The 27,818-nt window shown below is 42.7% G+C and overlaps 1 protein-coding gene across 1 annotated transcript in view; it reads right to left on the minus strand.

Annotated features, from left to right (window-relative positions):
* Nucleotides 1–27,818, minus strand: part of LOC129327569 (dynein axonemal heavy chain 9-like) — a 274,625-nt gene that overhangs the window by 173,436 nt on the left and 73,371 nt on the right. Inside the window, exons 29-36 of the mRNA XM_054976322.1 lie at nucleotides 20,241–20,398; nucleotides 18,310–18,448; nucleotides 16,819–17,106; nucleotides 13,726–13,936; nucleotides 12,381–12,508; nucleotides 9,491–9,599; nucleotides 7,753–7,900; nucleotides 5,716–5,890 (exon numbers count right to left, since the gene is read on the minus strand). Coding sequence (XP_054832297.1) covers nucleotides 5,716–5,890; nucleotides 7,753–7,900; nucleotides 9,491–9,599; nucleotides 12,381–12,508; nucleotides 13,726–13,936; nucleotides 16,819–17,106; nucleotides 18,310–18,448; nucleotides 20,241–20,398 — 1,356 coding nt within the window. The remainder of the gene's footprint in view (nucleotides 1–5,715; nucleotides 5,891–7,752; nucleotides 7,901–9,490; nucleotides 9,600–12,380; nucleotides 12,509–13,725; nucleotides 13,937–16,818; nucleotides 17,107–18,309; nucleotides 18,449–20,240; nucleotides 20,399–27,818) is intronic.

Below are 27,818 nucleotides of genomic sequence, written 5' to 3' on the forward strand. Positions count from 1 at the left end.
TCTAGCGCAAACTTTACTAAGAGAATACACAAGACTACCATATGTGGTAACTAATCCAATTAATCAAGTATCCTGACAGAGATTCAGTGATGGAAACAGGTACTCCTTGAAACTGTGAGTGTGCTTATATAGAATAATTATTGTGAATAAAAATAAAACTGGCAACCAGCTACAAACTGAGAGTGAACATTTCCCTTCTTTACTTCTGTCCTTTGAAATAGGTGAATGTCAACTATAATGCAATACAGTGCTTAATTCCAAACACAATGGACTAAATAGAAGCTCTGGTACTTCTATGTCTTACAACCTGTGACAATCTACAAAAGAAGCTCCCGCACAAAAAGCATGACCCTTCCACTACAGTGTTGAGAACATTACTCTGTACACAACTCTATCATGTGGCCACAGTCTACCTCAACACTGAAATGAACAGAAAAGTTGGCAGTCATATATGAGTTTCATATGCACATCTTTGCAGAACTTTGGAAAAGGCTGCCTCCCCTCTGGCTTAGTTCAGACATAATGTGAAGCCATGGTTTATTTTAATTTAATTTTCCCTTACCTGTGAGTCCCACCCCACTTTGTAACTGACTAAAGTGGTTAATCAACTTCAAATTATGATTTCAGATCATGGTTTGATGCTCTCTAACTAATCATAGTTGGCACTTGGCAGACCAGCCCATGTTCAGATGATAACAGTAACCATTGTTAGTTTATTTAAACCATGGTTTCACATGACATATAAACCGAGTTCCCCCCACTACCACTATACACACACACACACACAAAACTTGCTGGCTAAACAACTGACATTCGTGATTTGGTTTGTAAAACAACTGTGATTAAGATGTTATCTTCCACTGATCACAATTCTTAATACTGTATACTAATGCCCTGTGTGTACTGTGTGCAGGCTGCTTCATTAAGCTGAGGACTTGTCCGTTTCATCAGTTGATCAGCTAAGAACAGGTCTGTTTCCTCAACTGATCTGCTGAGGTCTGGTCAGTTTCATCCATTGATCAACTACAGACAGGTCAGTTTCCTCAGATGATTGGCTGAGGAAACGGAAAGTATTTTTGTTTTTAAATGCAGTAACTTTGCAATGTTTCAACACTGTTATTTTAAAAAAATAAAAAATGGATTTACTTATAATAACAACAACAACAACATTCAATTTATATACCACCCTTCAGGACAACTTAATGCCCACTCAGAGCTGTTTACAAAGTATGCAATTATTATCCCCCCAACAAAACACCCTGTGAAGTGGGTGGGGCTGAGAGAGCTCCTAGAAGCTGTGACTGACCCAAGGTCACCCAGCTGGCTTCGAGTGGAGGAGCGGGGAATCAAACCCGGCTCTCCAGATTAGAGTCTCGCACTCTTAGCCACTACACCAAACTGGCTCTCTGAGGTCAGTGCACACACAACAAAATTTTTAGTCCATTCTTAAAATTTCTCTTAGTCATATTGCAGCTGATAGGCTTAAGAAACTTGCAAGTTTTTTTTTAAATTCACCAATAAAACACATTTAAAAAAATAAAGAAAAAACTGGATTGGTTACTGTTCAACCAATCAGAACAGAGCAGGATAAAGAAATAAAATATTGTGCACTTCAAAAAAGCTCTGGTTTGACTTTGCTGACAAAAAAAAACAGCAGCGTATGTGCACAGGGAGAAAAACTGCAGAAAACCTGGAGGGAAATCGACTCTGCAGCTAATGTAGCCTTTTACCATAAAGAATGCAACAAAACCTGGGAAGCAGTTTGGAGACTGAATCAGGTTATTTTGACCATGCATGCAGAACTCTGGGGAGAAATTGATGCAGTATGGGGCCAGAACTGATGAAAAAGCCCAGTATGGGAAAGTTCATATTTCCAAATTACCTATTTAAGTCAACCTTGGCTGGGGAGATGAAGTCTTAACTCCAGTTTAACTCCTCTGGCCTTACTCCACATTCTTGGAAGCAGATTATTATAGTTCCTATATTTTAAAAAAATGACTCTCTCTGATCTGCCATGATACTGCCTGATTAGCCTGCTCTCTTGCATAGGAAAATTATACTCTTTTTTATTTGTTGGAATGGATTGAATCTACCAACATTTTAGGGTGGGAGCAAATTGGTTTCAGAAGAGGATGCTTCACCTTGGACCACTTTCTGATGCTCTCCCATCTAACTGAGAATAGATCTCACTCCCCCAAGGTGTTCTTTTTGTAGGGTTTATGGATCTCAGAGTTTATTTCCAGAACCAGACTTGACAATAAATTAAGGAAATCTATTATTGATAAGCAGTTATTGTGGTTGACTGAAAATCTTCATGCCGGCCAGAGTGCTCAGGGCGGCTGTAACATCAAGGATAGCTTGTCTATAAGCTCCCCAATTGACAAGGGAGTTTGGCAAGGATGTTTATATTTCTGATTCTCTTAGTAAAAACTGCCATCCTCCTTGTTTAGCTAATCAAGAGATTCCACTCTTATTATATGCAGGTGATGCAGTTTTGTCTCACTCCCGCACTGGGCTTCAGAGAGAATGAACCAATTTTGCTAATTTTTTGCTAATTTATCCAAATGTCTAGAAATTATAGCAAATGTAAAATATTACTGTTATATAAGAAAAGTGTCCCTGTATAGCAATGGTCTATTGACAGAATTCAAATTCAACAAGTGAAAGAGTACATGCATCCTGGGATATTTTTTTCTCACAATCTGTTTCATTAGAAAATGATGTTGAAGAAGGTGAGACTTTGTACTAATGATATATTAAAATTTTAGCTATCATGGGTGGGGGGCATTATATTCCCACGGCAATTCAAGTTTTTAATTTGAAAATTATTCCTATTTGCTCTTCGAGGTGGTTCCTTGGATTCAATTGATAAATGAATCTTCTGACCTTTAATTTTTTTTCTTTGTAAACTGACTAATGTTCCTAAATGTGTAGCTAGAGTGTCATTAGGAGCTGAATTCGGTCAATTATCCTTACAAGTTAGACCTTGGCTAATGGCCTTTTGTTTTGATTCTAAAATGTTCTTTAGTGATTCTGGAAACTTAGGATTGATAAAAGTAGATTATTTTACACCTTGGATCAAGGCACAGCAGCTTAAGGCATGGTGTCCTAGCATGGGACCCAGCAGCTCTGTTCAGGGCATGGCGGGGAGGGGCACCCAGATTGCAGCTAACCTAAGGCACCAGAAACCCTTGGTCCAGCCATGATTACATGCAGCCATTAGTACATGTAAGCTTCCCCAATGGGGAAAACCATGACTCCTTGTGGCATTTTCAGGTTGGGAAAATTGCATAAGGGCAGAAGGCTGAAGCCCTGTTTCCTCTCACCTTGTTTGCAATCTAAACTGGTACCCTATGTTTCCAGCACTGAGTTTCCAGCATGGAACTCCAGGTGCGTATCTTATGAAAGTGCTCATGGTGGCCATATGAACTTTATACCATGTGAATTAGCCCTTAGTCTGAACAGCAAGGCATCTCCTGTTTCTTTACACTGCCAGAAGATGCTGACAGTCAGTAGTTTTAGGTGGCTTTTTAAAAGGCTCGAACAAAATCACAGAAAGAAGATAACTAACTTTAGCAACAAAAAGAGAGAGAGAGAGAGAGAGAGAGAGAGAGAGAGAGAGAGAGAGAGAGAGAGAGAGAGAGCCTTCCATATGAAATGGAATGAAGATACTACCCCTATCCTATCACTCGAGCAAAGGTTTGTTTGTTTGTTTATTGTTTATTAAAAAGTTTATACCCAGTCTTTCCATTTGGTTCAAGTCTGAAGCCTTCCTCCAGTCTAAGGAGGGATTGGACTCTCACTATATTGTAAAAAAACCAAGACAATGAATAGATTAATAAAAATAACAAAGAGTGTGTGCTCTGCATATCTGTAGTTGACTCTTCTTGTAGGGTGAACATAATCAAAGGACTCAACAATCAGAAGCAAGCAGGACACTGGCCATCTTGATTCATCTTACAGAGGCGACATGAGGCATTAGCTGATGGGGAAAAAAGGAATCCTGAATATCCTTCTCCATTACAAATTCCACCCACAAGTAAACCATGTAGCAACAGAAACGCTGATCATTACCAAGGCCTGTCATCAAAAACAGAGAAAATGAATGAGGAAAGAGCTGCAGGCCTGCATTAATTATATGAAATGCTATATTAATGACAAAACAACAGAGGTGAAAAATAGGATTAAATAAGTAATTGGATAATAAAACTAATTAAGATGCAGAATTAAAAATGGAAAAGAAAGCATCCTTTCTTCCCTCCTGCCATGGCACCAATCAAAAGTTATGAAGAATAAATTCAGTTCCCCTGTGCCCACGAGGAGCTGTTTTGAAGGCAGCAGAACCAGCGGAGGAGAGGGGGCTTTGGAAGTCCCAGATTTGTCAAAAAGAAAGGAATGCAAACAACCCTTCCCCCCTTCTTCCCAGAAAGAGCCCTCTGGACCTGCTAATTCAAACATGAATGCAACTGTGGCTCAAAACCAAATGACACACAAAGGAACTTCTCCATTCTTTTTCCAGACCATTTTTTTAGAGGGGAGGAGCCTTGAGATTTTAGCTAAGGTTGCCACTCTGAAAGTGTCCCAGCATTTAACACAATCATCTTCCAGATATGCCTCAAAATGTCCCCAGATATTGGTAACTGTTTTGAAAAGATGAGACAAAGAGAACACCTGCAATGCTTAATGCAATTCATAGTTGAGTGAAACTAATCCAGGGTAAATTGGGAAGCCCCCAAAGAAGCTCTACAAACCAAGCCAGCACCTGCCGAGCTGTATGCTGGAACCACTGATACTTGTAATGTCTCGCCTCTCTGCTAAGAGAAGTGATGTGTCCAGTCCTGAGTGCTAAATCCATGCCATCTGGTTCCTGAAATTGACTGGAATCTATCCACTCATTTTGAGAATGGCAGGCTGGCTCTGGTTTCCTGGCTGCAGAAGGTTGCAGATAAAAGCTGACGGTTTTTTAATATTTTCATCTCTCAGGTAAACTGGCAATTACAGGTTGGACAGAGATTTTTTTTACACACTAGACCAATGGCACTAATATCTAATGAAATCTCCTGGATTTGTCTAAGCTGGAAAGAATCCTAAAGTGAAGATGAGCACTCGGTACCTCCAAAAGTGTGGCATTTGCCCATCTGACAGTTGTCATTTAAGAAAGAAAGCAAGATGTGAGCCCAGCAAACTCCTTTTATAGAAGCCATGGTATCCACTCAAGGAAACCCTGAAGCACATTGTCAGGTCCCTTCTACAATGCTCTTTCCACTTATGAGCCCATAATATGACTGCAAGTCTAGAGTTGCCAGCAAATTTTGTCAAAAACAAATTTGGGGTGAATTTGAAGGTTCCTGCTGCAACCAAAAGGTCTAAGGAAACCTGCAGGGAGCTAAGAGCGTTTCAATAAAACTAGCCTCCAAATGTCTTCAGGGCTCTTTTTTCATGAAGGGATTTCTCCCACAGGGTGGAGTTGCCCTGGCTCCATCCCAATTAGGGGCCAGCTCTTACTTCCTGATGATTACAACATGACACAAAGCAAGTTCCTATTACACTATGGGTTTCTCCATTTTGGGGGTGTTTGTCAGTCTCTTATTGGGCGGGGGGGGGGGGGTGTCTGTGTTCTCCAAGAAAAAGGCATAGGCTTTTTGTCACAGATGCTACTTTAAAAATGCAGGGCTAAATTAATTAGCACTGATGCCAGTAGAAATATCTTCTTACCTGGTCTTGGAACAGAGCACCACCAAAAGCCCAGACAGCAGCAAAAACAAAATAAAGTTCATAGAGTTCTTTGGGGCAGTCGGGAGGGGTATTTTCCGAGGTTAGGAGGCATTCAAGGAGGTAACACAACATCTGAACCATGCTTTGCTCAGGAACTGGAATAATCTTCTTAAATCTATAATGGCAGAATTGAAAATGTATGAAGTTTAATTGGATTTAGCATGACGACCATTTAACAATGTGAGAAGATAGGCATATAAATCCTCTTTCAGAACATTAACTTTTTTTTTTACTTTCATTGTGTATATCTTTCTTATCCACTGCTACAGAGACAAGTGAAATACCAGCACACAGCCAAGTAATAACTGTAATCATAAGTTTGAGCCATTCTAAAACTTTGATCCTTTTCAAAGAAGTGAAATGGAAGCCTTGCTAAGGGCATTGATTTGCCAAAAATGCAATGAGTTCAGAAGTGGTCAAATAACAGAGTAATAAAATAAGCCCTTTCATCTCATATTTTACATGGGCTTAGGCTACATTTACAGATATGTGAAGCCGGAAGAGCCCTGCAGTTTGCTACAACATAATTATAGTTATTGCAAAGGATGGCTCTACAAAATATACTCGTCTTGGAACCATATGCTGCTCATCCTGAGAGCACCACATAAAATATACACAGAGTATCAGAATGCCCTTTTCCTCTTTGCTGGTCACTATTTGTGCTTGTAATACAACTCCACTGACTATCAACTGTGAAAACTAGTTGCATAGCTGCTAAAATCTTTTCCTTTCCAAATCTTTTTCATTTGGCTTACTTGTAACCCCTCATGCCCCATTGTGACCCTGAGGGCCCTGTGTGAAAACAAAAACCATTTTAAAACGTTTAATTTGGAAAAGCTAGTCACAGATCCTTCAACTCTGTAAGAATGTTGGAGAAAACCCTTCCGCTTCTTGCTAATCACTGCTCTGAGGTTCTATTCTCTTAACCACTGGATGTTTACTTAAACACAAGAAAAGTGCCTGAAAAGCCTGCATATACTGGCCTCATTCTATGGGCTGCTAGCAGTGCATGTGTTCTCCACATGCAGAAGTAATCTTTTGGCTACAAAGGTCATTTTTTAAATACTGTGTTTGCAAGACTGTGCCAAACTGAATCCTGTGTAGGGTAGGTAAGGTGTGTGTGTGCTATGTGCTGTCCAGTCGTCTCCAACCTATGACGACTGTATGAATGAAAGACCTCCAAAATGTTCTATCATTGACAGATTTGCTCAGATCCTGCAAACTGGAGGACGTGGCTTCTTTTATTGAGTCAAGCCATCTTGTTTTAGGTCTTCTTCTTTTCCTGCTGCCTTCCACTTTTCCTAGCATTGTCGACTTTTCCAGAGAATCTTGTCTTCCCATGATGTGACCAAAGTACGACAGCTTTAGTCTTGTCATTTTAGCTTCTCAGGAGAATTCAGGCTTAATTTGATCTAGTTCCCACTTATTTGTCTTTTGGGCTGTCCATGATATCCAAAAATCTCTCCTCCAGCACCACATTTCAAATTAATCAATTTTCTTCCTGTCAGCTTCCTTCCTGTCAGGTAGTTAAGGTAGGTATACAAATAATCAACTGGCCACAGTTGGGACTACAGCACAACTTATTATGGAAACAGACCCTACATTCTATAGAGTAACCTTGTGTTGTAAGACTTTTTCTGTCACCAGTATAGTACTTCTAAACATCTAACAGTACTAGAAAATCCTACTGACAAATCATCATTTATTACCTACCATACCTCCAATGGCTTTAGAACCGTTTACATACCTATGAGGTTCCCCTTGAAGACAGGCATTCTTCACTCATTCCCACTCAACAATACTGAACAAGCAACCATATGAGGGAAGTTGGAGGACACAATGTAAGAGGAGGAAACAGTTGCAAACAAATGGGTTTTAACGTAAATCATCAAAGACCCAAATGGAATACACCTAGAGTAAACAAATAATATAAATTTTTGACTGTGCAAACTCACTCTCAGTTCTGTTTCACTGTACCTGGTTCTAAGATTGTCCAGACAAACTGGCAAATACTTGTCAAACAAAATGGTTAAGTTAGCTCTCTCTGACTGGATTTCTCGTTTGTCGATCCAACTGCTTGCAGGAGGATTCCAGCCCAGATCAGCTGGATTGATGTAAAGGATCCCTAGAAATACAAAGTATCAAAGTTAGCTATAAAGTTTTCCCTTTTTCATAGCTAAATTATGGATTAATAACAGGAAATGATGGCATGTGGTTGTACAGAACCTTAAGAGCACATGAAGTTTTCCATTTTGTTCATGATTTATTTTGGCCCAAAAGCTAATGATTGTTTCCTTCTTCACTGTGTACTAAAATACCCAAGCAAAATTGTCAGCTGCCATTCTCCTGGCAGTCAAGGTCAATTAAGATAAGCCTCACAGGGAATGGAGATAGATCAACAAGGTCTGAGGTGAGAGGCATAATTATAGTTTGGCAAGAGGTCCAGACCAACACAGTAAACATCCCTTGGGTGACTTTTTCACTCACAGAGTACTTGTGAAATTTATTGGCCCAGTGAAAACCACTAGTTTACTCAGCCTCACAACTAGATTAGATAAATAACAACTTACTTATAATAACAACAACAACAACATTCAATTTATATACCGCCCTTCAGGACAACTTAACGCCCACTCAGAATGGTTTACAAAGTATGTTATTATTATCCCCACAACAATCACCCTGTGAGGTGGGTGGATCTGAGAGAGCTCTGAAAGAGCTGTGACTGACCCAAGGTCACCTGGCTGGCTTCAAGTAGAGGAGTGGGGAACCAAACTTGGTTCTCCAGATTAGAGTACTGCCACTCTTAATCACTAAGTCATACTGGCTCTCCGTGGAGGATAGTTCTATCAATGATTGCCAGCCTCAATGACTAAACAGAACCATGTTCAGAGACAACATCTCTCTGAATACTAGTTGGTGGGGGGCAACCAAATGGGGAGGCTTTGGCTTCCATGCCCTGCTTGTAGACCTTCCAAGGGCTTCTATTTGGTCACTGTATGAAAAAAACAGGCTGGGACTAGATGGACCACTGACCCAGCATGGCTGCTGTTATGTCCTTAGAGGCAGGAACAGCAGTCATATCAGTATGACTAATGGCAAAGCAGCAATGACAGGTCTAGAGAAAGTAAGAAGCAGGCACTGCAGAGCTTGGTCCTTCCACTGCAGAGTTACTACTACTGATGAGACAAAGCTTATCTATTTCCAGCTGCATTCTGACTGGCTTCTCCCTACCAAGCTGCCCCAAGCTGTTCCTAGAATAGCCACTTACAGGATGGTGCTGTGGCTCACATAACACCTGGATTGTTCACCTTGCACAGCTGTTGTGCTCTTCCTACCTTTTTCAAGTATGTATAATAAAGACAGCTGTTCCCTCCACTATCTTTGGACTCAGTGTTAGTGATTCTTGTTGCAGAACCTGAATCCCCGTGCCAGAAGCAAGCACAAGCTTAATATAATGTAAAAACAGGTAGAAATATATGAATAAAAAGGTGCCCATATGCCCTTAGTCACCACTGCATGGATCATCAGACTTTTCTGGCTAAGAAGCAACAGGCTTGGATACATGCTAGGCAATCAATATGATGCTAAATTACATGTTGCAAAAAAGATACACACTGGACGCTCCCTTGAAAGCCTTATGCTATAGATAACTCTGTTCACTTCCTTACAAAGTCAAGGGAAATTCCACCTTCTTTCTCCTTCTCCCATCTACCTGCTCTGGAGACAGTTGCTGGGGTGGCAGTCCGTAGGTGACTGATCTCAAATAGCAGCCTCATAGTGGGGTTGAGAGGGATCCTTTCATTGCTTGCTAGAGTCAGCACCTGCAAAGGGGTGGATGCGGTCAGGCTGGAAACAAAAAGAACGCTGGGAATGGCAATGTTTGCCCAGGTCTGTATCTTCTATGCATCACCAACATTCTTTATTTAATGGGTTTTTAAAACTTCCTCCATTGTATCCCTGGTTTCCAAAGGTATGAGATTAATGCTATCTTACATATAAATGAATCAGATTCAGAGTGTTGGTTCTTACCTTTAAAGCCCTGAGCGGGTTGGGACCGGCATATCTTCGGGACCGCCTCTCCCTGTACGTTCCCCGGAGATCGCTTCGATCAGCGAATAAATATTTACTTGTGGTCCCCGGCCCTAAGGAAGCCCGCCTCGCTTCAACCAGGGCCAGGGCCTTTTCAGTCCTGGCCCCAGCCTGGTGGAACGCTCTGTCAATGGAAACCCGGGCCCAGCAGAACATATTATCATTCCGCCGGGCCTGTAAGACAGAGCTGTTCCGCCAGGCGTTCGGTGATTGAAGGGGGCGGCGCCATGTCAGCCTCCCACCTTTGGGGTGGGGGAGGGTTCTCCCCACCACTGCACTTTGTTAATTTGTTTTATTGTTTGTATATTGATTTTAGTTCTTGTTTTTATCGATTTTAACTGTTCACCGCCCAGAGCCCCTGGGGATGGGCGGTATATAAATTGAAATATAAATAAATATAAATAAAATATTATACCCTTTGTAGAAATGTGAGTTTTGCCACTTGGGAACGCATGCAGTAGTTAGTTTTCTTTTTCTGGAGAGAGGTTTAGTGGTCCCCCTACTTCATCACTTCCCCCAACAAAATCTTTCTCCGCTCCAGCCATTCTTTTCAGAGCTAGGATTAGCAGTCAGCTATGCTGCAACTGGAGGAAATGGAAGAGTCCATCCTTTTCACTAGCCCACTGAGAACAAGCCAGCTGCTACTGTACTGACCAATGTCTCCTAGGCCGTTTCCAGACGGCCCCCCGCCTCGTGAAACGTCGCGCGTCGTCGCGCGTCGTTGCGCAGAAAACGCGAAATATCGCGTTTTCTCGCGCGAGTTTTGCGCGACGTCGCGCAAAACTCGCGCGAGAAAACGCGATATTTCGCGTTTTCTGCGCAACGACGCGCGACGACGCGCGACGTTTCGCGAGGCGGGGGGCCGTCTGGAAACGGCCCTAGACTTCTCTTTTTACTGCATAAAGTATCTAATAGCTTATGTAATCTTCTGTGATGGACAAAGTACAGTATAAACTAGAGTAAATTAGCAGAACCGAAACTCATAAATGCAGATAGATTCAGATGGGTAGCCTTGAACGGTAAAAAATTAGATGACAAATGCAGTTACGTATAAGAAATATTTCCTAGTCAGGAAACTATGATTTTAAGAAAATCCACAAAAGAATGATGACCAATGCTGCAACCCCATAAGCAAGAAATAACAGAAGAAACATTGTTCCTGTTCCTACAGGAACCCCACAATGGATAGCTGCCCTTTTACTGGAACAGTCTGTCTGGGGCTATCAGGAAGCCCCCCCCACACGTGTTCCACAAAATGTGCAAAACAGAATTGCTCAGAAAGGCATTCTGGTAGAGGAGTAAAGCGGCAAGCTGTGATGCTATGGATCAGCTTGTAAGGTGACTTCTATTATTTATACTGTATTTATGTAATTTGAAATGTTGTACTCCACCCTGAGCCCGCCTGGTGGGGAGGGCGGACTAAAAATCTAATATAATATACAATAAATAAATAAATAAATTTTAGGGATAACATGTTTTTTCTTCCAGTTCTTCAGCCCCAGCCCTACTGTACTATATTGTTTTACTAGGAATACCTGCAGCTGTATACCACTCTTCTAGACAGATTCATACCTCACTCAGAGCAGTGAACAATGTCAGTATTATTATTATCGCCACAATACAGCTGGGGAGCTCAGGGTGAGGGGAGTGGCTTACCTACTGAGCACTCATGGCAGTGGTGGAATGGAAACCAGCAAAGTCCCAAATTACAGCCCAACCATTTAACCACTATGCCACAGCAGTAATTTGCCTTTACACTCAAATATTATCATTCAAATGTTATCGTATTTTGTAATCGGCTTACCGATTGACTGAACAGTTTTACTGTACTTAGCCTTGCCCGGTGCCTGCTTATGGAGGGCAAACTCCTGGCAATTTACACCTCTGCCTGCCAATCACCAGCTGAGGTAGGCCAGGGAAATGGGTATGGGTGAGCTAGCATTCCTGGCCAACGATATCACTTCCAGCATGACCCAGAAATGGCAGTGTGACACTAAGGCAGATTCTTTAACACTCATCCCAAAACATAGTTCCAGCATGATGCCATTGCTTCTGGGTTACACCGGGAGTGACGCCATCAGCTGGGGGACACCAGCACACACACACACACACTGGTAAGACCAGTAAGTTCCCGCTGCCACCCTCCCAGCCTCTGCCGGTTGTGAGAGAGGACCTGGCAATCCTGATCGTACTCACTCCATGCATCCCAGTAAGGAAAGTGGACTATAAATTAAAATAAATAAATAATGCTGACTGCAAAAGTATTCCTTGCACTGTATAAATAGACACAACTCACAAAAGATCAGGTTCTCTGGGTATAATTTTTCTAGAGTTTCTTAGTCCCTGCAATTGTGATGTGGAAAAGTTCTGTTTCTTTAAGAAAAGTCTGTTATGAAGTTTTCCAATATCAATTGGATTTCTACAGTTGCCAAAGCTTAGTGTGTACATTTTAGCAAAAAAACCAGTGTCCTATGTACTGAAGAACACATATTGTCTTTGTGCCTGTGTTTTACCTTATTATCATCCATGACAGTATTGAGAGACTCAATCCACATTGGATCAATATCACCATCCAGCACAATCCATTTGGGGCCATCGTGTGTAATATTGGCCAAGTCTCTCATGATCGATGAGAACAATCCTAAAGAGATCACAGGGAGACAGTGGGATGCTCAGAAGGCCCTCTAGGCTTTCTTTAATAACTTTCAAGGAATTTATTCAGCTTGCACACAAACAAGCAAGGCAAAGACTAAATGCAACTTGCTATATCTGATAATTACAAAACCAACAAGTAATGAATGAATGTGATCAAACAACCTCATTGAAAATAATCCCATGCCACTTAATACAGCTCAGGACTATTAAGGAAACAAAAGCAAAGTCCTAAAGTGCCACTTAGAAATAAGAACAGTTTTGAAATGGGTGAAGATCAATAAACTGAACCCCACTCCAGACTAAGGTGCTTGTTGTTCAGTAATATACTCCAGCCAAGGAGGAAGCACTTAGTTTATTGCAGATAGAGATAACCTAATTTAGCAGATTTGCAGCTTGTAGCGCTATCAGATCCATACCTATAGACGGGGCTGGGGGCATAGATCTCTTTGCACCACATAGCGCTTTTAAGCAGCTTCAGCCAGTGCACTAGCTATGTCCTAGAATACTAAGGTTGGGAAATCCCACAGTGCAAGGATGGTGCCAGAACTGGTTGTATTATGAGGTGGCCAAAAAGCTCCAAATCCCACAGCTAATTGCACAAGCCAAATTAATCCACAGAGAGGTGTGACCAGGCAACATAACCTGACAACAAATATGGTCTCAGGCTGCAGGTAAGAAGTTCCATTCTTCTCACCTCAGGAGCTAATGGAACATTCTGTAGCCATCCCACACTTCCCCCAAATTAAAGAGGCCACATCTGCTCATAGTCACATTTCAAAGGCCCCATTTTAGCCCCAGAAGGAGATTATGCATTTCCAAAGTATTTGTCTTTTGAAGACGTTGAACAATTGGGAGTGTAGGGTAGGAGGAAACAGTTAACACATGCAAGGAAATTAAGAAGATAAAAGTGTCTCTGGAGAAGCCTGCATGAAAGTTCAGATGAGAAAAGTGTGCAGAAACAACAGCAGCCCTATTGCACAACACACCAGAGGGCCCCAGAGTTATTACTTTCCATGAAAGCTTCATCTAAGAAAACAGAAAAAGGCAGAGACGTGCAAAAGAAAACACTACAAAAGCTCTGTGTGATGAGAAAAAAACTCAAATTTACTATGAACTCTCAAAGCAAATATTTTGGGCAATCGGCAAGTTTAATTTTAAAAGTCCTCTCATACTGGGTTTTCAAAGATGTGAAATTGTTCTTACCATCCTTCCACTCTCTCGTGGCAGGGTTGATGATGCCAAAAAGTTCATCGTTGGTGACTGCTTTGGGATTAAGATCTGTCCAAACGGGCCGCCGCTTCATGATATGGTAAGTCTTGTTCAGGGACTTTAGCACCTGGGATTTGCCTGTGCCGGCATTGCCTACCACAAAAACAGAGTGGCGAACAGCCAGGAGCTCCTCAAGCTGCACAATCTGCAAGAACAGTCCATGAGAACTGGATACCACATTATGAACAAAGCAGGCATGTCATGTCCTACTTTACTAACCACACACAGGGCTGTCCTAACACACCTTCAGAATAATATACACACAAGTCTAAGGCTGAAATCTCACATTCCAATATAATTCCGCACAATCTGTTGCCAACAAATTAATAAAGAAAATGATTTCTTGTAGCAGGAAATACAAACAGCCGCACATTAGGGTAAATAATTGCACTGAACCGAGGGATACCTTTGTTAAACTAACATCAACTTTACTGAGGGCAAAAGTATATTTAAATAATTCTAGCCAATGATCTGGCTTAGAGCCGCTAATTCGCATAATTTAAAAGAGATACAAAGGTCAGACTGATTATTCCCTTGAGATCTGACAGTGACATTCCTTAGAATTATATATATATCTTCCCCATGTGATTTGTACCTGATTGAACCACAAATAGCTTGTGTAATCTATCCTATATCCTGCCTAATCAGTGTTCATGCCTGTATTTTTAGTGTGGAAATTACAACCTTATTAGAGGCACCAGTCCTCACAGAATGGGGTAGGTTAACATTTTACAACATCCCTCAGTCCTGGCAGCATTCCCACTGCTTCTGGGGTGTTCGGTTAAAATAATATTACATTTCCACATTGCTACTTATTTACCTTGCCTGCTAATATATCTTGTCCGCAATTCCAAAAACACTTTCCTGGGAGTATGCCCCATTAAATATAATAGGACTTATTTTTGAGTAACTTCTTTAGGATTGCTTCCTTGACCTGGTTCAAGATTTTAATTGCTTCCAACGTTGCACTTTCTCTGTTACAGTGATGGAAATGCTTTTCTGAATACCCAGCTCCAACTACTGTTGGAGCTCCAACTACCCAGCTCCAACTCCAGCTCCTGAAAAATGACTGCTGTGCACTTGTAACTGAATTTGCAACATCTAATCCATAATTTAGGGATAACAATCTGGATCTGAACAAAATAACTTGGGTTGAGTGTGAGCCAATGGTTATAGCACTGAACATATGTAGCAATGGTCCTAGTTGTGAACTGGGCTTTCCCCATAAGAAATACCAGGAGACCCAGTGTGGTGTAGCGGCGAGAGTGGCAGATTAGGATATGGGCAACCCAGGTTCAATTTCCTGCTATGCCATGGATGGTCTCTGGGTGACCTTGGGCCTGTCACACATTCTCAGCCTAATCTACCTTACAGGGTTGTTCTGAGGGGAAAATGGAGGAGGGAAGAATAATGTAAGCTGCTTAGGGTACCTATTGGGAAGAAAGGTAGGGTATAAAAGAAGTTTAAAATTTAAAAAAAATTTAAAAATCAGCTGCAGTGGTTATTTCTAGTACCTCTCACTCTGTGGAACAGGAGAAACAGACTAGGGTTGCCAGTCCCCTGCTGGGGGTGGGGGATTCCCCGCTCTCACCCTCCACCCTCTGCCCCTGCTTACCTGACCAGTGTGGGGGGGAAATGTGCCTCCCAGGGCATGCTCCCAGGCAGTGTGGCATGATCCCACGAGCCACAGCAACCCAGTTCAGCCCAAATCAGGCCTGATTTAGCTGGATTCAGCCCGAATCTGGCCACTGCAGAACACAGGAGCACTCCCATGCTCTGCAGTGGCTTGATTTGGGCCCGATTCAGCCCTCTTGGAAGCACTGGAGTGCTCACAGGGTGGCATGTTACTTGTGCAATGATGTCACTTGCCAGAAATGACATCATCGCACAGGCCGGGAGCATGCAAGGGGAAAAGTGAAAAAAGGTGCTGGGCCTCCAACTTCTAAAACTAGAAACTGATGTGGAGCAGTTATATTTTTAATACTGTTCCAAAAATGGCTCATAGTTTGAACAATTTTTATTTATTTAATTTATTTATTTCAAATTTCTATTCCGCCCTCCCCACGAGTGGGCTCAGGGTGGATAACAACATATTAAAATACAATAAAAAATTCATCTACATTAAAACAACAGTGTATTAATACACATTTAAAACAGGATGGTGGACAGCCTTCACAGGGAGGTTTAAGACTTTATACACCCCTTTTTTCACACTGGCGGAGGCCCAGCCTCAGCCATATGCCTGGCAGAACAACTCTGTCTTGCAGGCCTGGCGAAAGGATAGTAGGTCCTGCCAGGCCTTGATTTCAGCAGACAGAGTGTTGCACCAGGTGGGAGCCAGGACCGATAAGGCCCTGGCTCTAGTCAAGGCTAGGCAGGCCTCCTTGGGGCCAGGGACCAACAGCTGTTTGTCCTCTGATCGGAGTGTCCTCCGGGGAATATATGGGGAGAGACGGTCCCGTAGATACACTGGTCCCAGTCCGCACAGGGCCTTATAGGTCAATACCAGAACCTTGAATCTGATCTGGTACTCCACTGGCAACCAATGCAGCTCACATAACAGTGTTATATGCGCCTTATTTGGCACTTTTGTAATAACACACGCCACTGCATTTTGTACCAGCTGTAATCTCTGGGTCAGACTCAAGGGAAGCCCCGCGTAGAGCGAGTTACAGTAATGTAGCCTAGAGATGACCATTGCTTGGATCACTGTAGTTAAGTCACGGGTTGACAGGTAAGGGACAAATTGCCTGGTCTGCCACAGATGGAAAAAAGAAACCCACAAGGAACACAGGAATGCTCAGGAAAAAACTGGTTTTTGAAAAATGTTTTGGATCATTTTGCTTTGTGAACAAAACAAAAGGCAACACACACAAAAATCTGCACTGGAGAATGCACTGGTACACACATTCCCTTAGATAGTGATAAATCCCTTGATATCATAGAAACTATTTCAAGATACTTAAGTAAACACCAGAACCTTGACTACATTTTGAAGGATGGATGAATGGAAAGTTGTACCCTTACTTTGAGCACAAAGTTATCCTCTGGTTGCAGCTTAAGCTCCAGTACAGCTTGTTTCACAAAAGATTCAAAACCAAGGTCTCGTTTTCTTGGGACATCCAGAGCAGGAAAGAGGTCCCCAATTAGACCCATGAACACTGGCATGTCATCTGTCACAATCTTTGGGATGTTGAAGTCTCGGAGAGAGCGCATTAACACCTGGTCTTCGGGACGGTCTGGGTCACCTCGCTTGAGAGAACCAGCAACAACCAGGACTGACTTAATTGCACGTAACCCCCAGTCATAGTGATCCTAAGGAGAGAAGAATGAATATAATCCATTTGTGATTAGACTGCAAACTGGAGCAAAAAATGCTCCCTGGGTTCAAAGAATCAAAGAATCTTAACATAATACCTAAGCAGTAGAAATTAACCTTCATAATATTCTCACTACAGCTTGCTTTTGGAGAACTTGAAAATTCAGTCTCCGTAGGCAGGAAGTAGTCAGTTCAAAACAAAAGAGGTGAAAGAGGAGAAACTAAAAGGGTGACATCTCAGTGGGTTTGACCCAGAAATCCTAAGGACTAAGATCCAAGCTACAAGTGACTTCCTTCCCACGGAGAACACTTGATTGTTCTCGTAAGTTTACCTGGGAAGTGAAGTCCGAGTGTCCTTCCCCTCTCTGTTAGAATTGCTGGCTGAAGAGCCAGAGAAAGCTGGCGGCAGCAGCAGCTTTTGCCAATTGTTCCTCCAGTCACAAGCCTGTGGGACAAGAGGGCTCCCAACGGTAGTTTGGGGGCGGGCAGCTGCTACTTTCTCCTAAGGGGTCCTGTGGACTGCCTGCTCCCAGGGAGCTGCTCTGGAGAATGAAGCTCCAGCCGCAGTGACAGCAGAGGGATCTGCTGCTGCTCTAACATGCCCTCATTCCAGTTTTTCTCCAGGAACTCAGGAGCAGGGGAAGGGCATGTCAGAGCAGCAGCAGATCCTTCCACTGTTGCTGCGGCTGGAGCTTCATTCTCCAGAGCAGCTCCCCGAGAGCAGGCAGCCCACAGGACGCCCTGGGAGAAAGTAGCAGCTGCCCGCCCCCAAACTACCGTTGGGAGCCCTCTTGTCCCACAGGCTTGTGACTGGAGGAACAATTTGCAAAAGCTGCTGCCGGCTTTCTCTGGCTCTTCAGCCAGCAATTCTAACAGAGAGGGGAAGGACACTTGGACTTCACTTCCCAGGTATCAAGTGTTCTCCACGTGAAGGAAGTCACTTGTAGCTCTGACCACAATTCCCAGAAAACCAGTTCTCACACAGGCCTTCTTCTCTCTCCCCTATACTTTTGGTAAAGGAAAGAAATGCAGTGAGAAACAAAATCCTCTAAAAGGATAACTATCCCTTCTTCATATCCTAAGATGCCATTGAGTGAAGGATATAGTTGTATGGGAAACGCATCACTTCAGGTATTCACAGAGCTGTCCATAAAGTTATCTATTATCTGATATTATGCAACTAATTAAGATTGACTTACCTGTTTGGACAGCAGTTCTTTGCATAACTGGTAAAGGGTGATGAACTTCCTAGCTAACAACCTGGCTGCTATGAAACCTTCTGCCACCAGCATGATTTCACAGATCAGCTCAAAGTCTGGCACAACCATTGCACATGGCCTAGAAGAAAAGTCCAGAGAAATCAAAACCTCTGCTCTTAGCACAGAGGTACCAAAGTACTGCAGCACTAATATGACAGCAGTGAAGAGTTGACTGACAATCTTCCTACACAGTTTTGAAGTTTCGGATAGGAGGAGAAGCCCACTAATCTGCAATAATGTGCATTATACCAGCTCTGCAGCCTCATTAAGATTAAGCATTCAAACCTGAATAATATGACTTCGACAGGATTTTCTGAATGATTCCCCTACCTGTATTAATACTGCTCTTTTCTGGCTTCAGAAATGTCAACATAGTCAAAGAAAGAGCCAAAAACCAAAACACATAGAAGATGGTTCCTGCAACGTGACTCAAAGAGGCATTGGGAAGGGGCATGTTTTGCTACAGCAGGTAAAAAGGAATGCCAGAGGTCACAATACCTTTTTTGTGATGTAATTGATGGTGGGGGGATGGAAACCATAAAGGGCTGGGGTCTGTCCCACCTCCTTCCCTTTTTGATCATTGGCAAGGAAGACGAGAGACAGGGGATGGGAGATACACACCCACCTTCCCTCCATTTCAGAGTGGGCACAGGCTGGTTGCCCATTTGGGCAACAAGTAGGAATTTTTTCCCTTCTAGTGGATTGGCACTGGGCTAGGGTGTGGTTTTTTGCCTACTCTACCGTGAAAATAGCAACAGAAAATAATCTGTTTTCCAGTGACACTGGGGCATTAGTATCCTATGTTGGCTGTAGCAGGGCTGGTCAAGTTGCTTGAATGGAATGAGGTACAGCTTTGGTGAGCACTCTGAGGCATAATTCAGTTGGTGAGGGGTTAACCTTCAGACCATGCCTGGTGCCTCAGTGCCTTCATGGACACGGGACAGGAAGCCCTTGAGAGACACCATTGTACTTAGACCTGCAGCTAGGAGGACAGGAAGTGGCACACCTTCTTCAAGCATCACGAAGGCTTGGCAATGAAGACCCTCGGCCATAAATTCAAGGATACACAAACAAAAGGAGGCCTTTCTGTATCCCACCAAAGGTAGATCCTCTTTTGAGTGATGTAGATAAATAAACTTGGTCCTTTTTATTACCTATCTGAAGATGTTGGCTCTCCTTATTCCTACATGCTTTCACAGACTGGCTTTTGTTTAAAATATACAAAGTTATACATTTCATGTAGCCTGAAAATTCCAGGTCAACCAAAGACTAGAAACCTTTGTCCATAAACCAAAAGATTAAGTGCGGGGCTGAAGTATGTGATTGGCATACACAGTCTGCTTCTCTTGAGAGCCAGTTTGGTGTAGTGGTTAAGAGCGGTGGGACTCTAATCTGGAGAACTGGGTTTGATTCCCCACTCCTTCACTTGAAGCCAGCTGGGTAACCTTGGGTCAGTCACAGCTTCTAGGAGCTCTCTCAGCCCTACCCACCTCACGGGGTGATTGTTGTGAACATAATAACAACATACTTTGTAAACTGCTCTGAGTGGGTATTAAGTTGTCCTGAAGGGCAGTATATAAATCGAATGTTATTATTGCCCTTGCCAGGGCAAAACAGAGGAAAACAACCATGGCAGTTTCTTGTAGTCTACTGCTGTGGACATGGAGCAGTGAAAGCCAGATCCATTTTCCTAGTCAACAGGCAAGTTATAATATGTTAGTCTCAGTTTCCCACCTCTAAAATGGAAGCAAGAATGACCACTATGGACAAGGACTACTCTCAAGATAAACAGGGCAAACATTTTAGTGTACTAAGATCCACTGCCACCAGAAACATCACAAAATCTAAGAGAAATAGGATCCATAACTTACCTGAAAAGAGCTTTCAAATTCTCCGGCAGTTCTGTACGACCCGCATAGCCAGGGTTCATGGTAATGAAAATACCAACAGAAGGAACCAATTTAATGTCTTCTCCAAGGAAATTAAAGTTCTGTTTTTTGTCTCTTATGGCATCTTGTATGCTTTTTACCTGAAAATAGGAGGAAAGGGGGGGTTGTATTAATTCATTCCCAGGAACCCCATTCAGCTTATAGCAAATCCTAAATAGGTTTCATAAAGAAGACTGGTGCTGATACAAGTAGACAAAAATTTATATACCATTGTGGCTTAAATTATAATCAAGCATTTGTCCACACTGAGGCACGTCATAGCTGAAAACTGCCTGCTTTTATTTGGCAGCATAAAATTAATGTCACTTTATAAGGAAGCCATTTCTTTTTTCATATTGGGCTGCCTACTGCCAAAAGAGCTGTCCTAGCAGTGGCCGTTTCCACACGGCTCCCCGCTGCATCTCACGTGAGAAAACGCGATCTTCTGCGTTTTTTTCGCGATATTCCGGGTTGTTACGAGCAGCGGGAAGCCGTGTGGAAACGGCCAGTTTGTTCATGTTGATGGGATCAACTGCATCAGAACACAAGACCACTCCTCTTGGACCACACCAAGGATCCATCTAGTTCAGCATCCTATTCCGAACAATGACTAGCTTCTAGAGACCCTGAAAGCAGGGCTTGCAGCCAAGAGTCCATTCCCACAGCTTGCCACTCAGCCCCTGCTCTTCAGAGCCTCTGAATATAAAGTTTCTCTATAGTTATAGCTAAAAGCCATTGACAAACTTGTCCTTCATAAATTTGTCTCATCCCCATTTAAAGACATTTAAGCCAGCGGTCATCACTATTACTTCTAGCAGAGGGTTCTATAATCATGCAGAGTGTGAAAAAGTACTTTCTATGGCCTGCCTTTAATCTACTGTCCATTAATTTCACTGGGTGACCCAAAGTACCAGTATTATTTAAGAAGGAGTAAAATATTTACCATACCCCCTGTGAAGGTCTCACAAACCCCATTCCTTCAGGCTCTGGGAGACTGAAAACACGTCACTGCCACTCTGGGTCTCTGCCTTACCCACAGGGATAACCGACTTCTCTCTGGGTAGCAATTGCTGCCACCAACTGCGTGTTATGTGCTGTCAAGTCGCCTCTGACCTATGGCAACCCTATGATGGAAAGACCTCCAAAATGTCCTATCATTAACAGACTTGCTCAAATCCTGCAAACTGGAGGACGTGGCTTCTTTTATTGAGCCAAGCCATATCATTTTAGGTCTTCTTTTCTTACAGCCTTCCACTTTTCCTAGCATTATTGACTTTTCCAGAGAATCTTGTCTTCTCATGATTTGACCAAAGTACGATAACTTCAGTTTTGTCATTTTAGCTTCAAAGGAGAATTCAGGCTTGATTTGATCTAGTACCCACTTATTTGTCTTTTTGGCTGTCCATGGTATCCGAAAAACTCTCCTCCAGCACCACATTTCAAATGAATCAATTTTCTTCCTCTCAGTTTTCTTCACTGTCCAACTTTCACATCCATACATAGTAATGGGGAATACCATAGTTTGGATTATCTTGATTCCCAGAGAGACATCTTTATCTTTAAGGATCTTCTCTGGCTCCCTCACAGCTGCTCCACCAACAAATTGGAAAGAATATCTACTGCTAGATAGATTTGTACATCTAGCACTGTATCTGTGTTGCTGTTTTTTTTCTCTGCCTAGATGCCACATCTCTCACTGCACTCTTACCAGCTAGAGTGATCTATCACACTTCCAAGCTTCAAAGATGGCAAGCTCAACCACTCTCTCTCCTCCCTCTTACTGTTTTTTTCAAAAGTAAGACGGAGGCTCTTTTCACACTGACTTTAAAGTGTTTCAGTATCTGTTCTGCTTCCCATGTTTGCAGGAGTTTCACACTTGCAAGGTAGTCATGGGACACAGTTCTGATGTTTGTCCGAGGTATCCCCGATTTTTCCCCCTGTGGACATACTGCAATGTTATTTTGAAGCTGCTGCCAAGTCGCAGCTGGCACGATTCATGTCAGTGTGAACTCTATACTCCCCTTCTGCTTCTCTTCTCCTCCCCTCTCCTTTTCCCCGGGAGCTGATTGGTCTGTGCAAAATTAACCACTCCCACCCTCCTCAGCTCTCTGAACTCCTTTTCCACCATTTTTTTCAGTAAAGTGAGGTAAGGGTCATAAGGCTGTTTCTCCCTTGGCTTCCTTCCTCCTGGGTATGCATGCACTCTCTTATTTTTTTTCCAAAGCCAGGAACAATTTCTAACCTTGTTGCTTATTCCCTGCTGTCTTTAAAAGCCAGGAAAGGGTTAAATGGTTGCTTTCCCCTCCCTCCCTTCTGCCAATGTAAGAAAAAGCGTTTTGCAAATCAAAACAGTAAAGAGCCCATCTGATGAAGAGAGCTGTGGTTCTCGAAAGTTTATGCTACAATAAAGTTGATTATTCTTAAAGGTGCTACTGGACTCTTTACTATTTTGCTACTACAGACTAACATGGCTAACTCCTGTGGATCTATTGCAAATCAAATCAACAGCAAGGGAAAGAAGCAGCAGCATTTTAACCCTTTCCTGGCTTGGCTTTTAAAAAAAATAATAAGAGTGGTACATGCTTTTCCCCAGAATTCTGCCACCAATTGCCTCTCCAGTGGGTACGACACAACCAAATCAGCAAAAGAGGGAATGGATTCCAACATTGCAATGTTACTACGCAAGCTCAAAGTTTTTTTTTAAAAAGTGTGACGTGAATTGCAAAGCCCCAAAAGCTGAAAACTGCACCGAGGCTTCAAAGCCAGTCTAAAATGAAAAACAAATCGAAATTGCCTTGGACAGTGTGGAATGTGGGAGAGCCATGCCAAAGCCACTGCGATCGAGGTGGATGCTCATAAATGGCAGTTTAAACCTTATGTGCAAAAAAGACCTGAATAGGCATGGTGTATTTACAGAGATCAGGCTTCAAGTTTTCAAAACATAAGAAAGTTTAATAAATCAAAAGAGTACAAATGGTCTGCACAAGCATCAGACTGAGCAAGCTTATAAAGAAAAGGCAAAAATATGCAGCCCGCAATCTAAACACTCCCTAACAATGTTTTGGTTAGGATAGGCTATTAATTCTTTGGGTTACAACAATTCAAAAGTCCTTAATTACTTCCAATCTTCATATTAGGGATTTCTCCCACTTGCCTTTATAGTGGGTGTTGTGACCCAGCCCCGGACTGAGCTCTTGCCCCCTGCCAGCGAGTCCTCATTGGAGGAGGAGGACTGCGTTGGGCAGGCAAATCCAGCCCCAGAATCGGTGGAACCGGCAGTGAGGGATGAAGAAGCACCAGTGAATCTGGCCATGCAGCAGCCAGAGGTACAGCCCGTGCCTCCCAGGGAAGATGCCGGGCCCAAGGGAGTGAGCAAAGCACAAACAGCCCTGGCTGCTAGTCAGGGGAAGCTGTCAGAGCCAGCAGCCCGGAGGAAGGGCCGGCCGCGGTAGGTGGTTTGGCAATGGCGCCGCAGTGCCCGACTACAAGCACAGAGGCATCTGGAGCTGATTCAGGATGACGAGGCAGGGCAATCAATGGACAAGGAAACACCTGGCTCATCCGCCTCTTAAACAAGGCAGAGTATAAGAACAGACGCTGAACTCAGAGCAGCGTGGAAACAACTTCAGTCATCATCCACTCTGCAACTGAAGCCTCGCGCCTGGAAGCCTTCCCACCTCCTTTGAACCTTGTTCCCCCCTTGGACAGATTCCCGGACCTCAGCCTCAGCTTGCTTTGGACCCTGCACCTGACCCTTTGTTTGGACTGCCTTGACTGGATTTGACCTGGACAGTTGACTTTGGACTTTGCCTGAACAGACATTGGAATAGCTAGCACTCGCCTAGGTGAGCAGCCTTGCCCGGCCCCAGCCTGCACCCCGAGCACCATGCCAGAGCACGACAGTGGGATAGAGTCCCAATATAAAAGTTAGCCCTTCATGGTCTGAGGATTTCCCGGCAAGACTCCAACAGAAGACAACTTCTTTCTCATGTCTTGAAAATGTCTAATCTCCTTTTGGGAGTATAGCCCCCCCCCCTGGGTAATTCACAATCTTTTTGACCAAAGAGTAAGAAATCCTATCTAGCTTTTTGGTTTTCTCAGTCTCTGTCCCTTCAGGTTAACATTATATTAAAGATGTTAAATCGTAAACCTTTTGTCTTACTCCAGCCGGAGCTATTTGCATATCTAAACACTGAAGTGTTCTGAGCTTGGAGCTCAATGACTCATCCCATAGCACTTTTCTTCTTGATCAGCTAGGAGCTCCCAGTCGGGTCCCAGCTCACAGGCTGAATGCAGTCCCAGCGACTTGAATTATTCAGGTGAATTCTAGAGTGGAGGGCACTTCTCCTCACAGTCATCTTTTCCCTAAGCTAAACAGCCTCAAGTACTTTTATTGTTGGGAAGCTACTCTAGTCTCTTAATCAATTTTGCTTGCCCTTTTCTGACTTTTTTCACCTCTTTGGCTTCCTTTTGAGACAAGTGACCACACCATACACAATATTCCAAATGCAACCACATAACAGATTCATATAAGAGCACCACAAAAGTAGCTGTTTTATCTTCAGGCCCTTTCTTGATAATGTGTAACATTCAATTTGATTTTTTCCCCCATCACCATCATATCTTGAGCAGTAGAAAAGAGCAAGAGTGCAGTAGCACCTATAAGATTAACAAAATTCATGGAAGCTTTCATGAGTTTTCTGAAGAAGTGAGCTGTGACTCACAAAAGCTCATACCCTACCACAAATTTTGTTTGTCTTATAGGGACTATTGGACTCTTGCTCTTTTCTACTGCTACAGACAGACTAACATGGCTACCCATCTGGAGCTATCATCATATCTTGAGTTGATTTTTTCACAAAGCTATCTACCATTATCCCAAGATTTTTTTTCCTGGTTATTTGCAGCCTATTCAGAATCCATCACCATATATATGGTTAGGAATCTTTGCTCCAGTGTGCATCATGTTACACTTGCTTATACTGGAACTAGTTTGCCATTTGATTGCCTTTCACCCAATTTGAGATCCTTTTGCTCTCTTGCTCTGCTTGACTTTTCACCATCCTCAACAATTTGGTGTCATCGGAACATTTAGCTCTCACTCTACTCATCCCTGACTACAGATTCATTACAAATAAATTAAGTATCACAAGTCCCAATTAGATTCTTCTTCCTACCCTAGTATGTAAAGTTTTGAGCATCTCATCCTTATACACTGTCCTTTTAATTTTTTAAAGATTCACAGCTCATAGAATATATAACAAAATTCACAACTGCATAAGTAACCCAGTTTCCTTTTCCTAAGATGGTTAATATGTTTTCAGTATGTATTCTGCTTATCTGAAGCTAGTTAAAATAAGAATTGGCTCAGCACTGACAATCCCTGAGTGTGAGGGGATGTATTAAAGCGAACACAAATTGCAAAAGAGAGGGGCTGTACTGGTACAATTACAGTCACGTTTTGGAGTTGCTTCACATATTAACCATGTGGGGAGCCACTTCACACAAACAGCTTAATGTGCTTCAATGCCTCTGCCTAACTGCAATTTCAGCAACCACTCATGTGACTGCTTCAATGCAAAAACCAGACCAGAGAGCCTTGAGCATTACTGTCAGAACTTGATTGCTGTTCTCACACATCACTAGAAAACACAACAACAAAACTCAGCATGCATTCCTAAAAGCAGGAATGAAGAAGTTCACCAAGCCGCATCCCAAACCAACAGCGCAATCCTATGGAGAGTTACTCCAATCTAAGCCCATTGAAGTCAATGGCCTTAGACTGGAGTAACTCTCCATAGGATTGCATTGTAAGGCTACCGTTGGGCAGCAGGAAAAAACAAATTCAAATGTTTCTTGCAAGCACGTGCCTATCCCACTGTGTGATAACTCTGCATATTCAACATCAGAGGCACATACTTACAGCATAAAGCCTATTAAACAAAACACCCACTGCTTTGGGCCAGCAATGTTATATCCACATACACTAGTTATCTAAGATACCATTTTAATTGACCTGAAATTTAAGAGAGGTTTTGAGAGCTGCTGTCTTGAATGTTTAATAGTAACTGCATTGCATATACTAACATAGTTCCCTTTACTTGTTAACTATGTTTGCCTGCTTTGTCCTGCTGTGTGGCTCATACCTCTGGACTACTGATTTATCATGTGGCTATTATATCTGGAATGCTTACTGTCATTAACGTTTTTTCCTGATGTTTCAAGAGCAAAAAAGGATCATTACCACTATTTCACTGACTTAATCTGAGTACTAACAGACCATCTCCAAACACAACCAATTAACTGCAATTTCAAGATGTTTCCAAGACATTCACACTTCACAAGAGAGACAGTCAGTTAGAAATTTCCATATTTACATTATAAATGGTATTCGAAACACCGAGATGACTTACTGTGGCATTGCTTATTCTATTTCAGTAGTCTAATTAATAGAGAAACACTCATGAAAGGTTGAGTCAACCAGGGACTCCTTGTCTGAACATCCCCATTCCCTTTAATCAGATCCTACCCCTTTTATGCTCTTTCCTGGTGAGTGCATATTACCAAGCTCATCACTCTCCAATTATCACTAGACAGATTCACACAAGAGTCATCATGTCCAGGGAACAGATTTTCTATATAAGGATTGCACCTGTGCCATTGCCATTGTCTGGTTTTGGTACACATCCCCAGCACTAATAAAAGCTAACCAGCACACCACCAGTTTAAATGATGATTACATGGTCAATGAACAGAGAGAGATTTTGTGAATACCTTAACAGATCTTACCTACAACATATGCTGGGATTGTAACTCAAGTCTTCCAAGGCTCATTCTCTGCACAAGAAAGCCAAGTGGATGCTTGGGACACTGAATTTGAGAATAGTGGTCACGCAGGAGGAGTAACAAGTAAGGGGGTGCACCCAAAAAATATTTGGGTTTCCTGCTTTGGGTGTTTAAATGCTTCAATATGCTCTGTAAACATTCGTGAATCTTTACAGGGCACACTGAAGCTCAAAGCAGCACCTTTCTTGCCATTTGCAAATGGCAAGAGAAGTGTTGCTTTCAAATGCCAGCTGCTTTCTCCTCTCATCCGCTTTTTTCAGCAGATGAGAGGAGAATCCCCCTCTTCGCGAATACATATCGCTTCGGGAAGCTTTGCTTCGGGATTCCCAAATTGGCTCAGCAATGCTGGGGCCGATTTGGGAACCCCGAATCTTTCCAAATTGGCAATTCCAGTAAAAAACCTAAATCTGAAACCGAAGCCCTAGTAACAAGCATGGCTATGCCTGCCTTCATGGCCCTAACCTGCCCTGCCACTGTACGTCTTCCAGGCATTAAAAATAGTTTTATTTCATTAGGAAGAAGAGTTATCCCGTCAGAAGCATGTTCCCCAATGTGCAGTAATTAATCTTCAGGCAATTAAATTGTAGAAAAGATAGAATTTACATTTAGTGAGGTAGATTCCATTCACAGCAATTTATTGTAGAAGAGAGAAAGAGTCCTAGTCTAAAAGTAAAC

Source organism: Eublepharis macularius, chromosome 4 (genome assembly GCF_028583425.1).
Source record: "Eublepharis macularius isolate TG4126 chromosome 4, MPM_Emac_v1.0, whole genome shotgun sequence".
Taxonomy (NCBI): domain Eukaryota; kingdom Metazoa; phylum Chordata; class Lepidosauria; order Squamata; family Eublepharidae; genus Eublepharis; species Eublepharis macularius.